At 43.9% G+C, this 18,581-nt stretch overlaps 1 protein-coding gene across 1 annotated transcript; it reads right to left on the bottom strand.

Moving 5' to 3' along the window:
- Nucleotides 1-1,269: 1,269 nt before the first annotated feature.
- LOC149445855 (vomeronasal type-2 receptor 1-like) lies at nucleotides 1,270-12,760 on the bottom strand. Its single transcript, XM_089653309.1, has 3 exons — nucleotides 12,506-12,760; nucleotides 8,579-9,367; nucleotides 1,270-1,329 (listed from the first exon to the last, which is right to left on the bottom strand). Exons 1-3 carry the CDS (start codon nucleotides 12,758-12,760, stop codon nucleotides 1,270-1,272), a joined length of 1,104 nt encoding a protein of 367 aa, XP_089509435.1.
- Nucleotides 12,761-18,581: the final 5,821 nt, after the last annotated feature.

The following is an 18,581-nucleotide window of genomic DNA, read 5'->3' as shown; positions in this document are numbered from 1 at the left end:
TGTTGGTAATTAACTCCAGAGACTGGGTGCAAGTGGTATTACATAGTATTTGTGTTATAATTAGGAATGTACTTATCATAGTATATTACTGCATACTATATATTTATACAACCATGTAGGATACATTGAAAATGTTAGAGGCTGGTGGGATGGTGGCCCCTTCTGTCCTAGTATGCTCCAGTGGTCTCGATTTGGGGGTGGCGCATGGTCCCGGGGATGTCTCTCCCTCACTGTGGGGTCTTGGGCTGATTGTTATGCCTGAATACCCATCATGAATCTTGGGGAAGAAAATGAAGTGGTAAAGGGAAGATGTGATGTGTATTTGTATCTATGTTGTTATGTTTTGTCATTGTGTATATACTTACTGTATATTGTTTTATAAATTGTAATAGATTCTGATCTGTACTTCTGATGAAGCTGCTTGGACCGCGAAACGTGTAGAGCTCATCGGTGACCCTCTTCTCCCCCTCTTTGTATAAAACCTATTTATAGTACTGTACGTGGTCAGAGCATTTGACTATCTTGATCTACAAGTATCATACGGATATAGAGGGTTGGATATTGGTTTTGGGTGGACCCATATTAATGATTCAGAATCTTTTTCTTTTTTTAATGTGTTTTATGTATAATCTTTTTTTCTTGTGTAAAAATAAACATTTGTATGTATGTTGATACATAGTTGTCATTATTTGATATCTGGTTCCTTTAAAATCCCAAATGGTTTTCTGTGACTGCACCAAAAACACATGGCATTTACCAATGTGTGGGGGTACTATTAAGAATGAATGGCACCCCTGTGCATCTGCTAAAGAGCAGTGTGTGTGTCTGCGTGTCAGGAACATGCACAATTTTGCACGTATTACTGACAGCAGTAATGGGAACCAAGCCTTAGACTGAAATACCTCAAGACTAAAATTTCTTTTCAAGGGTGCCCTGACTGGAAAATGGTTGAAAAATACGGTTCTATACTATTGAAAAATGTCTGAACCCAGAGTGTCAGATGTCGGGAGGTATAGGTATAACTTGCTGTCCTGTTCTAAGCTGAGACAAGGATGTCCCTGCTGGTTGCAGTGAAGGGAGCAGAGGCCTATACATCATTGAGGGGTGTAGGAGCATCATCAGTGAATGGAAGAAACACCGCTCATTGACCCAGGCCATGAATATGTGGATGAGTGTGGCATCAGCCAGTGCTGCTCCATCCAGGCCCCCTGACATGTTTCGCCCCACACACCGGGGCTTGGTCAAAGAAGTGTTGGAAGACTTGCAAGGTCAGGGCAACCACTGGGGACAAGCGTTATCAAGCGGCCCCTGAGGAGGTAGAGCTACATACTGTATATAAACAGAAAACAATCAAGTCATTTCTTACTTTGCCATTTTTCCACAACCAGGACATACTCAGATTTGGAAACCTTTCAGGCACATAATCTGGGCCTTCAATAATGGAAACTGTGGCATAATAAAAGACTGTATTATTCACAGTCAAGTAGTGTAACAGAAGATTGGTTGGAATTTCTCTTCTCTCGTTGAAGTAGACCTTACCTTCTGCTAGGTCCATGAAGTGAACTTTTCTCACATATTTATGCAGCTTTTCATGGAAGACAAAAATTCACAGATTACTATATACAGATAGAAGAGTTCTGGAATTTCTTAACAAAACACAAAACAGTGAGAGAGCTCCATCCAAGTGACTCGGCGGTCTTTCTATAAATGAATGAACCAGGAGAATCACTTATTCTTCACTATTGGTTCTCCTGCAATGTCTCCTCTGATATGAATAGAATCCCCTGTCCTAATAATCCAGAGAATCATCAATCATTCATTTTATATTCAGATTGCACAACTCTGTATGTATATATTTAGTAGACTCAAAAAATGTACATTTTTCTGTCTATTCTATTTATATTTTTGCTTCAAGAGAGGTAAGCAGAGGACAGAAAAAGTTTCATATGGAGTGATTGGAATTGATTATTATGAACTGTTCAGAGCCATTTTTTGTATTTTTTGCAATGATTAAAAAATCATTTAATCCTAAAGATTATATAAAACTCCCAATTTTTTATGTCACACAAGATTGGTGCACCAGTTTAGGAAAAACAAAATTTCAGTGCAAACTACACTAGAGATATATTTAGGGCACACAGACACAATGTATTTACCAATTTTTTATAAAATATAAAAGACCAAATATATAACCAGCATGTCAAACCTTAACCACTTGCCCTCCAGAGGATTTACCCCCCCCCCCTCACCTGACCAGGCCATTTTTTGCAATAAGGCGCTGCGGTACTTTAACTGACAATTGCACGGTCATGCAATGTTGTTCATAAAGGAAAAAGAAAGCTCTATTTGTGGGGAAAAAGGGGGAATGTACAGTGTTGCATGACCGCACAATTTTCAGTTAGGGTAATGCAGCACCGTAAAGCAAAAAAAAAAAAATGGCCTGGCCATGAAGGGGGGTAAATCTTCTGGAGGGCAAGTGGATGGGCAAAGCTTTACAGGTCATCGGTTCAGAGTTCTCTAGGAGCTCTAGTGCCAGAATTTTTGGTCTCCCTCCAGCATGTACGGTGATATGTAAAATGTGTAGCACAATCAATGTTTTCCCTCATAGGATTTCCTAATGCATGCAATTACGTTCATACATGCATACGTGCGGGGGTTGGGGGACTCAGAATTTTGAAGGGGTTATTTTAAGTTCTTTGGTGTAAGTTTCATTCTTTCCAATTTTTTTTTTATTGTTTTTTAGGCGGCTGTTACTGGGGGTGTTTGAAAGTGATTGTGTGGTTGCCTGGCCTCCAGAACACTTCCATCTTCTGTTGGGAACACTTGCAGCTGCTGTGAGTGTGTGCAAACCCCCCCCCATGTCAGGGCATAGAAAGGGTTAAGAATTTTCAAACACATCATTATGTATGGCCAAATAATAATTGCCACAATGTTACCTTCTTTGTCTGAAGGTTTTGTAGGTAAGTAATGTAAGGTTTTGTATAGATCCTAAGGCCATATTCTTGATCTCCTCCACCACTCATATGACAAATAGCTCTACACTCGGGTTAATCTCAGTTGGAACCCATTGGATTTCTTTTTATATCCCTGTTGTTTTTTGCAACTAGAGTCAATGTCAACAGTCTGTAGTAGCTGCAGAAGAAAACTCTTTTTTGAAGAATGTTTGCAGTATGGCAGGGCAAATTATATTACTGAAAGAGTGTCAAGGTCCTACCTTTTCCCAGAGGTTATGTTACTCCATGTGCTGGCATCCATCTTGGATTTTTGCTGAGCATGGTGGGAATCTTTTATGCCTTCAGGTCTCTGAGGTCCATCCCCCAGAGGGGTGTGGCTGAGTACATATAAGCCTGTGATCCGCACATGCTCTTTGCACTTGTGTCTTGTGTCTTTGTCTTGCTACAGCTCTGTGTATACGCTCGTGACTCTTCTGGTATTTGACTCGGCTTGTGACTAAGACCATTCTCTGCGTTTTCCTTCGATCTGACCTTCCGTTGCTGAACCCGGCCCGTGACCTGTTATTCTCTGTCTACTGTTCTGTACCGTTTTGTCCCGTTGTTGTTGACCCGGCTTGCCTGACTACGCTATTGTCATTCTCACCAGCTACATGCCATTGGCGGCGGCCATTACCGCAGCCGGGGTGTCTCGGGGGCCGCGACCTGGTTCCTGGCTGCGTCAAGTCCATCCCCACCATCAGGGGCCCTGGTGAAGGGCAGCCTGGGACTTAGAATCCGCGCCCTGAGGGACTTCGGTCTGTTGGTGGTGGTTGTCGCCAGTCAGTGCGTTACCCTGCCACTAGGCCTACCTGTCCGTTCCACAGCTCTGCCCTGACAAAGAGGCAGCTGCCATCAGGGAACATAATTTCCATGAAGGGGTGTACTTGGTCAACAACAATGTTTAGGTAGGTGGTATGTGTCATGTAACATTCACATGAATGGCATGACCCAAGGTTTCCCAACAGAACATTCCTGGAAAAACAGTAGAACAGGATGCAGTATGGCAAGAAAACAATCTGGGGCATCACCCTGCTTCCACTGGCTTGTCTTCTTCCCGATTTGGTCACTCATGCCGCTCTAATTTGTCAGGAGTAACTGAACAAGGAGCAACATCTGGTTTCTGCTGGAGAGAGGATTCAGCTTTCATCTCCCTCCTGCATGGGTAGCAGAAAATGGGCACTGAGACTGAGAACTCATCTCAGTCTCAGTGTGGGAGAGTAAGAAGGAACTGTCTTCATTGCAGATGGCTGTGAGTACAACAGTGAAGGGGGGAAGGCATAACTTTGATGTATGGGGACAACTGATGTATGAGGATACTATGATGGGGAGCACCTGCTGTAAGGGGACCCCTGTGGAGAGGGATCCCGGCTTTGTGGGGACACTGTGGTGGGGGACACCTTATGTATGGGGACACTGTGATGGGGGACACCGGATGTATGGGAACACCTGATGTATGGGGCACTGTGATGAGGAAACCTGATGTACAGGGACACTGTGATGGGGACACCTGATGTATGGGGAGATTGTGATGGGGACATCTGATGAACAGTATATGGGAACAGTGATAGGGAAACCTGATATAGGCTAGTAGGAGCCCCAGTGAACTACTTTGCCTAGGGGCCCATGATGCTATTAAGATGGCACTGGTGTATAGGAGTGGGAGTGGATCCAAGTGATTTTGTGTTATCATAGACTGGAGACATCATTTTCTTTTTAATGTGATTTAAATTTAAAAAATCTCGGATTTGGTAGAACAGTTCATGATCTTCAGTCCAGTCAGTGAAGTCCATTGAAGGGCTTTATTTGCCCACGTTCATTTAAAGCAATTTAAAAGTAAAGGATCCTCACATCAGGATTCCCAAACAGGGGTTCAGCTTCCACACAGAAATGAGAAGCAAAAACACAGCCCCTGGCTATAAGGGAGCTCACCTCGGACTACACGGCTCTCTAGAACTCAGACTCCCAATACAGAACACAATGGTGTTCACACGCTGCTACTGTGACAACTGGAACTGTGTCGTCCTGTTCCAAAGAGACAAACAGCACCCCAGCCTAGTGCATTATCCCAAGGATAGATGAATGAAAAAGGATAAAAACAGACTCCCAAACAATGTCTGTGAACAGCAAGTCAGACCACTGCCTCGTGGTACATTGGTAAGTCAGAACCAGAAGAAACAAATGCCAAAGAACACCATCCAAGGTCCAAATAGCGGCTTATGTGTTTCAAGGATAAACCCGTATCCTCAGAGACAAATGATTTGGCTCGGAAGTAGAGGGTTTACCCTCAAAATGTGTAAGACAGTTTTTGGATCATGGACTGCGTCCCTTTGGCATTTGATTCTTCTAGTTCTGACCCACCACTGTACCACAAGGCAGTGGCCTGACATGCTGTTCACACACATTTTGTTTAATTAACCCCTCGCCTACAGGGCACTTCTACCCCCTTCCTGTCCAGGCCAATTTCCAGCTTTCAGTGCTGTCACACTTTGAATGACAATTGCGCGGTCATGCAACACTGTAGTCATATGACATTTTTATCATTTTTTTGAGACAGATAGAGCTTTCTTTTGGTGGTATATAATCACCTCTGGGATTTTTATTTTTTCTTAAACAAACCAAAAACCGCTAAAAATTTTGAAAAAAAAAAGTTTTTTCTTAGTTTTTGTCATACAATATTGTAAATAAGTGATTTTTCTCCTTCACTGATGTGTGCTAATGAGGCTGCAGTGATGGGCACTGATAGGCTGCACTGATGGACACTGATAGGTGGCACTGATGGGCACTGATGAGGAGGCACTGGTAGGTTGCACTGATGGGCATTGACAGGCATCACTGATGGGCACTGAAAGGCAGTACTGATACATGACACTGATACATGGCACTGATAGGCGGCGCTGATAGGCAGCACTGACTGGTACTGATTGGCACTGATAGGCGGCACTGACTGGCACTGTTAGGCGACACTGACTGGCACTGATGCGCACTGATAGGCGACACTGACTGGCACTGATAGGTGGCACTGATTGGCAGCACTGATAGGTGGCACTGATTGGCATTACTGATGGGTGACATTAAAAGGCAGCTCAGATGGGCACTGATATGTGGCATTGATGTGGCACTGATGGGCACTGGCACGTGGCACTTCTGGGGCCACACTGATCATCAGGGCACACTGATCATCAGTGCCCTGATGATCAGTGTACATGTCCCCTCCGCAGAAAGTCGATTACCGGCTCTCCTCTCCTCTCCTCTGTCAGCGTGACAGCTCAAGAGGAGAGAAATGCCGATAACTGGCATTTCCGTGCTTACATGTGATCAGCTGTGATTGGCAATGATGGGCACTGATGAGGAGGCACTGGTAGGTGGCACTGATGGGCATTGACAGGCATCACTGACGGACACTGAAAGGCAGCACTGATACATGACACTGATATATGGCACTGATAGGGAGCACTGACTGGCACTGATAGGCGGTACTGACTGGCACTGTTAGGCAGCACTGACTGGCACTGTTAGGTGGCACTGACTGGCACTGATAGGTGACACTGACTGGCATTGATAGGTGGCACTGATGCTCACTGATAGGCGACACTGACTGGCACTGATAGGTGGCACTGATTGGCAGCACTGATCGGTGGCACTGATTGGCATTGATAGGTGGCACTGACTGGCACTGATGGGTGACATTGAAAGGCAGCTCAGATGGGCACTGATATGTGGCATTGATGTGCACTGGTATGCACTGATATGTGGCATTGATGGGCACTGGCACGTGGCACTGATGAGCATTGACTGCTGGCACTGATGGACACTGACAGGTGGCACTTCTGGGGCCACACTAATCATCAGTGCCTTGATGATCAGTGTACATGTCCCCTCCACGGAAAGCCGATTACCGGCTCTCCTCTCCTCTGTCAGCGTGACAGCTCGAGAGGAGAGAAATGCTGATAACCGGCATTTCCATGTTTACATGTGATCAGCTTTGATTGGACACAGCTGATCACATGACCGAGCCGACATCTTCGGCTCTTTCCGTGATCCGCTGTGTCTGAGGGATACAGTGCACCGGCGATCGCCACGCTGTGCACTTCCTGAGCCGCGCATGCGCGGTGAGAATAGAAGGACGTCATATGACGTCCTATCAGAACCAGAGAACCACCTTGTGCCCGTCATTACATTATATGGTGGGCGGAAGGTGGCTAAACTATCCCTGGGATAATGCACTAGGCTTGTGCCCTGTTTGTCTCTTTGCAGTCACTATTTGGACTACCCCAGCCGTTTGAAGGCAGAAAGGCTTTTTCATATTCCCTGGTGCTGTATCTATACAAATATATGAATACTGTCTCTAGTCCACCACACTCATGCACAGCTGATTTTGACACTTTTTTTAATAAACTGTTGTGTAATTTCATGCAGATAGGTACATGTCCTTTGTGTGTTCATGTTCGTGCTGCTCAACTTGCAGCGGTCTCCTCGGGAGGGAGGAGCCATCAACCATCGTCAGTTTTCTAAAAGGGCTGTGCACACCTGTACAATCAGAATGCTGGTTGTCTGAAAAAACTGGACCCAGGATTGGAGATGTCATCCCTCCCAAGTATCCAGAAAGTCTCAGGGTTCCAGAGCCCAAACCGGGTTTTATCAAACTTTGAGGAAGTTTCTGCTGTATTATACAAGCGCCTTGGATCCCCTCAACTTCCATGGATGAGAACCTTGGGTAACACAAAACCCCTTTCACACTATGACAGGGCACAGGATTGTTACTATATAGAATTGTTATATCAATATTTGTAGATTATTCTATGTAAGGATGTATACTGTATATACCAGGGTGTTCCATAGACCCTGTCCTGAAGAAGTGGAGAAGATCGCAAAAAAAAGTTTTTAATATTTGGTGATACAAGAGTACTGGAAACGTATTTGCACAATGCACAGCTTGGAATATGTGTCTATGTGTACAACCTTTTGACCAATCTCTTTATGAATGATTTTATTACTTACACAAATAAATATAATGAATATAAATGTACATAATGCATATAAAATATATATATAATCTGGACTACTTGAATGTGACTCCTAACATGCCGTGTATAAAGCAATTCATTTAAAAGATCAATAAAAGAATAACATTCCCTTTATACCCCCCCCCCACACACACACACACACTCCTATTATAAAGGCTGCCCATTTGTTTTATAATTTTTAAAACAGAGAAACCCAGACAGTGATTGCCCAGACAGTGATTGCCCAGACAGTGATTGCCCAGACAGTGATTGCCCAGACAGTGATTGCCCAGACAGTGATTGCCCAGACAGTGATTGTTCAGACAGTAATTGCCCAGACAGTGATTGCCCAGACAGTGATTGTTCAGACAGTAATTGCCCAGACAGTGATTGCCCAGACAGTGATTGTTCAGACAGTGATTGGCCAGACAGTGATTGCCCAGACAGTGATTGCCCAGACAGTGATTGTCCAGACAGTGAGAGGAAGGGTGGAGATAGCTGTCCATCTCACCTAAATTACGTAATTACTTGTATTTTATAATATAGGATCCTAGTAAGATAAACACGTATTCTCCAACTTACTCTGTGCTGTAATCCATTTTGCTCAGATGTATTTCTCTTCATGTACATTCTGTGTAGAGCATTGGACAGAACATTTACAGCCACGACCACACAAGCGGGCATAGTTGAATAACGAGAAAATATGAATGACAAATCTATTACCTTTGTACAAGGTTTTGTGGAAATACTTTGATACTTTGATCTGAAAAAGTTATTTTTGTGTGAGTTTGGGGAAAGGCAGTGAAACTCATAAATCCAAATATCTTCCAGTATTGGGTCAGTTAGACAGTCGGAGATGTTGGCACCGTCACCATAAATATTAAAGTTTATTGCTCCTTTCGGTTGCCATATAAATATGAAGCTGCAGTTGAGTGGTGTACAGTCATAGGAAAGTATACTTCTTACTTTATTCCATGATTGTGAGAGAATAAATGTGATATTGTTTATAACAGAGCGTATACCAGAAACTAAATAAAAAAAGTTTACTGTAAAAGTTCCACATATTATGACAACCTCAGCTGATGATTCACTAACAGTTCTCCTTTTCTGAATATAAGAGGCTTCATCTGAAGTGAGTTGAATAATATAATCTGTGCAGATCCCATGTAGTCTCATCATCTTACTCAGTTCTTGGGACTCATCATCCCCGTCGCCACTCCCTGATGATATTATTCCAACCCAGTTCCACCCAAAATGCTGGATAAATTTAATAATAGCTGTAAAACGGGCCCCATCATCTGGTGTCATACGGAATAAAGTTGGAAAGGTTTTTCCATCACTCAGGCGATGGTCAGTGACTTGATAATTGATCTAGATGAAATGTTGGGAAATATTTTATTGGGATGTTATTATTCGAACACTTTATGTTGTTTCTATGAATGCAGAACTTTCCTTATTCTCAATATGACAACATTCAGCATTTTATTTGCCATAGCCTGGGAAGACAGTGGGGAGTTGGAGAGAGATTTTGGAAGGTTTGGGTGCATGTGATTGTTTGTGATGACCTGTGCTGTTCCAGACTGGACCGGACTGGACCAGAGCAAGCACAGCTGCTGGAGGAACTGGAGAGATTACTGTCAAGACGAGCATCAGGTGACAGAGGCCACCTCTAGGAAACCTGTTAGGTGCAGGAGCATGAGAGTTGCTTCCATCATAGCCACATCTTAAATCAAAGGGGGCCCCCACTACCTGCCCCCCATTGACTCTACTGATCACCACACAAGGATTGGATGAGAGGGTTCCTGGCACACATATCATCATATTCAGTTATAATCAGCTTGCTACCATTCAGGTTCTTCAAGTTTCAGACTGCCATCCTTCATTCTGCCATCGTGATCTCTGCTTGCAGGTTGCCACTGTAATTAAATAATGTTATTTCCTTAACCTGTCAGTGGTCATAAAGTTATGGCTGATCGGTGTATGTTCAAAATTCTTTTTGCAAAACTCTGCTTGCAGGTTGCTGAACTGAGTTAACCCCTTGTTCCCTGCTAGGCAGAGTCTGTTTCAAGTGACTACATCCACTTCTGTCCAGGCCATCTAAGGAGGCTTCCTTTGCGGTTATTATCAAGCTTATCTTAGAGTCCATCAAGCCCATAGAATCACTCCCTTAAAGTGACTTTGCTAACCATGTCACACCTCAAGGTAAACTGGCCTACTGCTTCATATCCTAGAGTGACTTTTTCCAACAGCTACATATCTTATATTAACTTCAGCCTACCGCTCCTCATTCTAAAGTGAATGTTGTCAGCCACCTCAGCTCACCTTACCTAAAGTGATTTGTGCCAATGAGTCTGTCTCTCAAAAGAGAATAATGCTGTTCATCGCACTACCTAAAAGGACAGCACTTTGCATTGAGCACCAATTCAGGGCCCCAACTAAGCCGGCAGAAGAGGCAAGATTTCATACTGTTTTATATTCAGAGTTTATTCTTTTTGGGGACACTGGTTGCAGGTGTTTTACTCAATTCTCAAGATTAAACTAAGACTCTCCTGACTGAGGACCTACAAGTGAGCTAGCCAGCCTAATTAAGACATTCATGGTTTACAATTGTCATGTGATCTGCTGTGATTGGTCACAGCTATCACATAGTACTGGCAGCTGGATAGGACAGTGATCTGTCATGGACACAGTTGGTGACAGATTGCACCTGCAGCACAGCTGCATGGGAGCATATGAGGAGCATTCCGGGAGGACGTCAAGTGACATCCACCCAGAATGACAAAAGCCCCAGCGGAATTTTGGGTTGAACACTTTCCCCTAAATGTTAAGAGGACCTACATGATAATAGGTTGTTGATAAGTACAGGAGGAAACCTCAGATAGTATGGTATAAAAAAACGATATTTCCTTCAACCGTATATTACAGAAAAGGAGGAAGATGGACAATGTAATGACAAGTAGGTTGCCAGAAGAAATAGAATTCAAACTGACTTTAGAGGAACAAAAGAAAAAAAAGAGAGACAGTCAATTACAATGAAAGCTCAAGCCTTCCTACATTAGAATGATTTTCAAATCTTACCACAACGCCACTCTCAAAACCATGAGTCTCCCAGATTCAAACAGCACTACATCAAGGATGATAATAGTGTATCCAACCAACATGTAAAATGCCTCAAAGGAGCCCATTGAAATAGTTTTGCATTTGGTTAGGGTCAGTGTCACTACTGGTAGCATGAGGCCATACCTGGACCCTACAGAGTAGTCTAACTCCTCCAGGATGGCACATCAATATGTGACATTGCCATAAGGTTTGCTGTGTCTCCCAGCACAGTCTCAGGAGCATGGAGGAGATTCCAGGAGACAGGCAGTTACTCTAAGAGAGCTGGACAGGGCCGTAGAAGTTCCCTAACCCATCAGCAGGACCGGTATCTGCTCATTTATGCAAGAACAGAACTAGCACTGGCAGAGCCCTACAAAATGACCTCCAGCAGGCCACTGATGTCAATGTCTCTGACCAAACAATCAGAAACAGACTTCATGAGGGTGGCCTGAGGGCCCAATGTCCTCTAGTGGGCCATGTGCTCACTCCCAGCACCACAGAGTTCAATTGGAATTTGCCAATGAACACCAGAATTGGCAGGTCCACCACTGGCGCCCTGTGCTTTTCACAGATGAGAGCAGGTTCACCGTGAGCACATGTGACAGACGTGAAAGGGTCTGGATAAGCCGTGGAGAACGATCTGCTGCCTGTAACATGGTTCAGCATGACCGTTTTGGTGGTGGGTCAGTAATGGTCTGGGGAGGCATATCCATGGAGGGAGGCACAGACCTCTGCAGGCTAGACAATGGCACCCTGACTGATATTAGATATCAGGATGAAATCCTTGGACCCATTGTCAGACGCAGTGGGTCCTGGGTTCCTCCTGGTGCAAGACAATATCCAGCCTGAGGTGGCGAGAGTATGCAGGCAGTTCCTGGAGGATGAAGGAATTGATACCATTGAATGGTCCCCACGTTTGCCTGATCTAAATCCAATAGAACACCTCTGGGATATCATGTTTCGGTCCATCCGACGCCGCCAGGTTGTACCGCAGACTGTCCAGGAGCTCAGTGATGCCCTGGTCCAGATCTGGGAGAAAATATCCCGGGACACCATTCGTTGTATCATTAGGAGCATGTCTCGATGTTGTCAGGCATGCATACAAGCATGTGGAGCCATACAAACTACTGAGGACCGTTCTGAGTTGCTGCAATGAAATGTCAGCAAAATGGACTCGCCTGCTGCATCATTTTTTCACTTTGATTTCTGGGGTGTCTTTGAATTCAGTCTTCTGTAGGTTCATAATTTTCATTTCCATCAAACAATGGGGCATTCTTACATTCTTAACACATTATTTAGTCCATATCAGTATAGATATCCAGGATTATATTTTTCCCCATTGAGATCTGATGTGTTTTCAAAGTGTTCCTTTAATTTTTTTGAGCAATGTATATTGCAGTGATCACTTACCTGTGTATACCGATACAGACTAAGTAACTGGGCCAATGCATAATTTGAATTGAAATTACTGTCACCAATAAAGCCGGCCACTTCTCCATGTTCCTTACAGCAATAGTTAGCAGCTTCCTTCTCTCCAGACAATATCTTTATGGCATATCCCAAAGTTTTCTTTGCATCACGACAAGTACTAAATATATGATAGCCCAGGGTGACATTGGGCAGAACATCGGGATCCTTGTTAATCTCATTGATAGCATAGATCATCGCTATGATGCTTCTGTACTCTTCAAAGTCAACTCTGCAGGATATTGAGAGGTTTTCAAACCACACAAAATGGTTAATTCTGAGATTACAGTTTAGGCACAGCTCATAAAACTAAGACTCTCACAGGAAAAAAAATGATTTAAATGGCAATTGCAGACAACATAAATTACAAACAATGAACTGCTATTGGTAAACAGTAACTACATTTTGAAAGTGCTGTAATGCAGTACCCCAGGGGTGCAAGGATGCAGAAGGGAGAGAACTGAGTAGCATTAGAAGAGTGTTGCAGAAGGTGCAGTAAGTCTACTCAGTTTTTCCCAAACAATCATACTGTATGGCCTGCTTTATGTCTATGACAGTCAGACTACCATAAACACCCTTAAAAAACATCATGCATCCCTCATGCTCCACAACACCTGGCGTACCTCAAATCCTTTGGTCAAGGATTACTCTTTTTATTCTGCACCACATTGTAAGTATTCGCAGATAGACTACTTATTTTTATTGCAACCAAACCTGTCATATTTGTCAGCGGCCTCCATTGATCCAATGTATCTATTGGACCATAACCCAATCTCACAATACAATTTCCAGAGAGGGACTGTAGGACAAAAAAAACTGGAAACTGAACCCCTCTCTTTTGAGTGATCCTGCACAGATCGCTATGATCAACAATCATATAAGAGATTATTTTCATGAAAACATGATCTGGGAGGCACATAAATGTGTGTTTAGGGGTACCTTTATAGCCCTTGCGAAATGGCGCAAATCAGAAAGTCAAGCAAAAGTTAAGACATTGACCGACAAAATACAGAGACTGGGACTTAAACATAAGCGCTCGCAATTATCATCAGTTATGGCTTCCCTGACTAGGGCAAGAGAATCCTTGTTAGAGGAGTGGGGAAGAAGACTAAGCATCAGTTGATTTTGAGTCAAAAGCTGTTCTATGAACATGCTAATAAGAGTGGCAAGCTGTTGGCCAAAATGGCTCAGGCTTGTAAATTGAGTATGAATGCATAAAATCAGAGATCAGACTGGCACTGACCATCATAGTATGCAGGCAATAGCTTCTCAATTCAAGACCTATTATGAGGCCCTCTACAACCTATGACCTTCCTTGATTATTGATGAACATTCTAGAACCAAAATGACTGAGAACTACTTGTCTAAGTTTTGCCCTTGCGCAATCCCCATAAGAAGATGGCTAACTTGGAGAAGCCACTCACTGAAGTAGAGATTAAGTGGACCTTCCAGAAAATGAAAGCTGGGAAAAGCCCTGGTCCAGATGGACTACATGTGCAATATCATAAATGCTTTAATGAGGTACTACTTCCCCGTTTTCTATCCGCTTTTAACACATGGTCTCAGGATGCTTTGGTTTCTAGTCAGTTGTTGGAAGCTCATGTAACGGTTATTCATGAACAAGGAAAGGATCCAGCAATCGTCCATAATTATAGACCCATACCCTTACTTAATGTGGATGTTAAACTTTACGTAAAAGCCTTAGCAAACCGTTTGCTACCTTTTCTCGCATCCTGGATCTCCTTGGATCAAGTAGACTTTGTGCTTTTGTGGGATAATACGATCAAGGCTGTAGGTATCACCCACCGGGTTAAACATCGTGGGGTCCGGGGCTTCCTTGTGTCTATGGAGGCTGAAAAGGCATTTGACAGGTTGGCCTGGGATTACATGCTGTCGGTCTTATCTCATTTGGGTCTGGTGATTCAGATGTGCAAACATATTGTTGCGCTGTATTCCACCCCTTCAGCCAGAGTCAAAGTAAATGGCCACCTGTCGGACGCCTTCCAAATTCATAATGACACTCAACAGGGTTGCCCAATTATTTTCGTTCTTACCTTAGAATCATTTTTAAATTGTCTTAGGCAAGTGGAGTCTATCAAGGGAATTCACATTAAGAATAAGACATACAAGATCAAGGCTTTTGCCGATGATATGCTTCTTTTTCTGTCTGATCCTCTATCTTCTCCCCCATCGCTGTTGGGGGATCAAGATGCACCATTTTGGTGATTTAGCTAACCTGGCAATCAAGATCTCCAAATCTTACACTCTTAATATTACTCTGGATTCCTTGTTAATGCAGAGAAGTGTTCACCAATTCCCCTTTAGCTGACAAATGGACGCAATTACATACTTGGGCATACAAATGACGGCAAATCCCCAGTCACTGTACACACAAAATTTTCTACTTAGATCTATTCAGCGAGATTTGAAAGACTGGGACAAGCCATGTTTTTCATGGTTTGGTAGGAAAGCAATTGTAAAAATGATTGTTCTGCAACGTTTATAATACGTCTTTACGACGGTCAATATAAAAATCCCAGCAGCATTTTATAAATCATTGAGAACCGCTTTTAGATCTTTAATATGGAGTTCTAAAACTTCCTGACTAAATTTATCCACCCTTGTTTTACCCCGCCATAAAGGTGGTATAGGCTTGCCAGACTTCAAATTGTATTACAGAGCATGCCACCTAGTGAGAATCGTAGACTGGCATCTTCATAATGCCCAGAAAGACAGGATTGCCATTGAACAAGTGTGTGTACCTAATCCTCTGGCCTGACTTCTTTGGTTGGTCATTAGAAATATGCAAGCAGTTACTACAGACCACCTCTGGACAACAGCCTCTCTGAGCAGCTTCCACGAGGCATGAATCTCGGATCATGAGTTTTCTTTCATTATAGGCCCATTAACACCCCTGAATTTTAACCCCAATTTTCTACCTGGCATTGAGGGTGGAATCAGAATCCCAGGATGTTCTGAAGACCGCTTAGAGGCCACTCTGTTTTTTGAGAGAGGAGTATTTAAAAATAACCTCCAGTTGATAGACCTTTCTACTTCCTCTTCTTTCCCGTGGTGGCTTTATTTTCAACTGAGACACTAAACTCCCAAAAGCCACAAGCATTTGGCAGACTGCTTTCTTGATATGAAGAACTATGCTGCTTGAAATCCCACCAATGTCAACTGATTTCCATGATCTATGTGACTTTCTTTGAGGATAAGTCCCCTAAGACTCTCAGATCAGTGAGATCATGGGAAAAAGACCCAAACATTTCCCTCCCGGAGGAAGAGTGGCTGTCAGGAATGGACTTGCCAGTAATGGTGGGACTCACCTGCCTTGTGGGCTGCAGTACCAGGGCTGGCCAGCGGGTGCTCTCAGCAATCAGAGACTCAACCCTGCAGCCAGCCAAACACCTGAAGCTGATTATGCAGGTGTATTTAAGGGATGGCCAGACCTGCAGTCTGGGCCTTGGTGTGTGTTTTTCCTGGGCCCCTGTATCTTGTTACCTGCATCCCTGTTCCTGTTCCTGTCTGACTGATTCGTTGCTGACCCTGCCTGATCCGGACCTCTGCTGACTTCTCCTGTTTTATCCCTGGCTTGTGACCCCGACCATTCTCTGCCTGACCCCCTGTACCTACCTGCCCGTTAGTTGCTGTACCCGGCTCGTGACCTGACTACTCTCTGCCTGCTCCTCCTGTTCCTACCTGCCCGATTGTTATTGACCCGGCCTGCCTGACGACGCTTGCATTGTATGTATTGTTATCTGTGGGTGGTTTGGTTCATTTGCACTGTATTATGTTTTAGTATTGCACTGCGTTTATGTTTGTATTGTTAGTCTTTAATAAATTGTCGTATTGTTTATAACTAGAGATGAGCGAATCGAAGTAGGCGAAGTGTAATTCGTTTCGAATATTGGAAAAATTTCCTAAAATGGCGGCGACATGTGCGGCGACGGAGCGGGGGATGTCTGGGAAGGCGCGCAGACAAGGCGCGCTGACCCATAATGCATTCATTCATGACATGTGATCGCATTAGCCAATCAGCAGCCAGCCAGCCAGCACTGTGTAATGGTCGAGCTATAAATGGCGGCCATTTTAGAATTCTCCATTTGCCTCCAGTCATTCAAGAGAGGCAGACCTCTCTGTATTAGGGACAGAGTTAGGGACACAGAAACGTTACTTAGGGACACAGAAACATTACTTAGGGCCACAGAAACGTTACTTAGGGCCACAGAAACATTACTTAGGGCCGCAGAAACGTTACTTAGGGCCGCAGAAACGTTACTTAGGGCCACAGAATCGTTACTTAGGGCCACAGAAACATTACTTAGGGCCACAGAAACGTTACTTAGGGCCACAGAATCGTTACTTAGAGACACAGAACCGTTACTTAGGGACACAGAAACGTTACTTAGGGACACAGAATTGTTACTCAGGGACAGACACTGAATTGTTACTCAGGGACAGACACAGAATTGTTACTGAGTGACACAGAATTGTTACTCAGGGACACAGAATTGTTACTGAGGGACACAGAATTGTTACTGAGGGACACAGAATTGTTACTCAGGGACACAGAACTGTTACTCAGGGACACAGAACTGTTACTCAGGGACACAGAACTGTTACTCAGGGACAGACACAGAATTGTTACTGAGGGACACAGAATTGTTACTGAGGGACACAGAATTGTTACTGAGGGACACAGAATTGTTACTCAGGGACACAGAACTGTTACTCAGGGACAGACACAGAATTGTTACTGAGGGACACAGAATTGTTACTGAGGGACACAGAATTGTTACTAAGGGACACAGAATTGTTACTCAGGGACAGACACAGAATTGTTACTGAGGGACACAGAACTGTTACTCAGGGACACAGAAATGTTACTCAGGGACAGACACAGAATTGTTGCTGAGGGACACAGAATTGTTACTGAGGGACACAGAATTGTTACTCAGGGACAGCCACAGAATTGTTACTGAGGGACAGACACAAAATTGTTACTGAGGGCAACAGAATTGTTACTGAGGGACACAGAATTGTTACTGAGGGACACAGAATTGTTACTCAGGGACACAGAATTGTTACTCAGGGACACAGAATTGTTACTCAGGGACAGACACAGAATTGTTACTCAGGGACACAGAATTGTTACTCAGGGACACATAATCGTTGAATTAAAGAGTATGTCAGACAACATGCAGAGGAGTGGCAGAGGAGGCAATGTTTTAGGAGCGAGCAGACGTGGCAGCAGAGGAAGGGGTCGAGGCAGCACTTAGGGCCACAGAAACGTTACTTAGGGCCACAGAAACGTTACTTAGGGCCACAGAATCGTTACTTAGAGACACAGAACCGTTACTTAGGGACACAGAAACGTTACTTAGGGACACAGAATTGTTACTCAGGGACAGACACTGAATTGTTACTCAGGGACAGACACAGAATTGTTACTGAGTGACACAGAATTGTTACTCAGGGACACAGAATTGTTACTCAGGGACACATAATTGTTACTCAGGGACACAGAACTGTTACTCAGGGACACAGAACTGTTACTCAGGGACACAGAACTGTTACTCAGGGACACAGAACTGTTACTCAGGGACAGACACAGAATTGTTACTGAGGGACAAAGAATTGTTACTGAGGGACACAGAATTGTTACTGAGGGACACAGAATTGTTACTCAGGGACACAGAACTGTTACTCAGGGACAGACACAGAATTGTTACTGAGGGACACAGAATTGTTACTGAGGGACACAGAATTGTTACTGAGGGAACAGAATTGTTACTCAGGGACAGACACAGAATTGTTACTGAGGGACACAGAACTGTTACTCAGGGACACAGAACTGTTACTCAGGGACACAGAACTGTTACTCAGGGACAGACACAGAATTGTTGCTGAGGGACACAGAATTGTTACTGAGGGACACAGAACTGTTACTCAGGGACACAGAACTGTTACTCAGGGACACAGAACTGTTACTCAGGGACAGACACAGAATTGTTAC

Source organism: Staurois parvus, unplaced genomic scaffold, assembly GCF_062004578.1.
Source record: "Staurois parvus isolate SC_StPar_1 unplaced genomic scaffold, SC_StPar_1.0 ptg000706l, whole genome shotgun sequence".
Classification (NCBI taxonomy): Eukaryota; Metazoa; Chordata; class Amphibia; order Anura; family Ranidae; genus Staurois; species Staurois parvus.
Note: the sequence above shows the minus strand (reverse complement) of the source record. Positions and strands in the feature narration are given on the sequence as shown.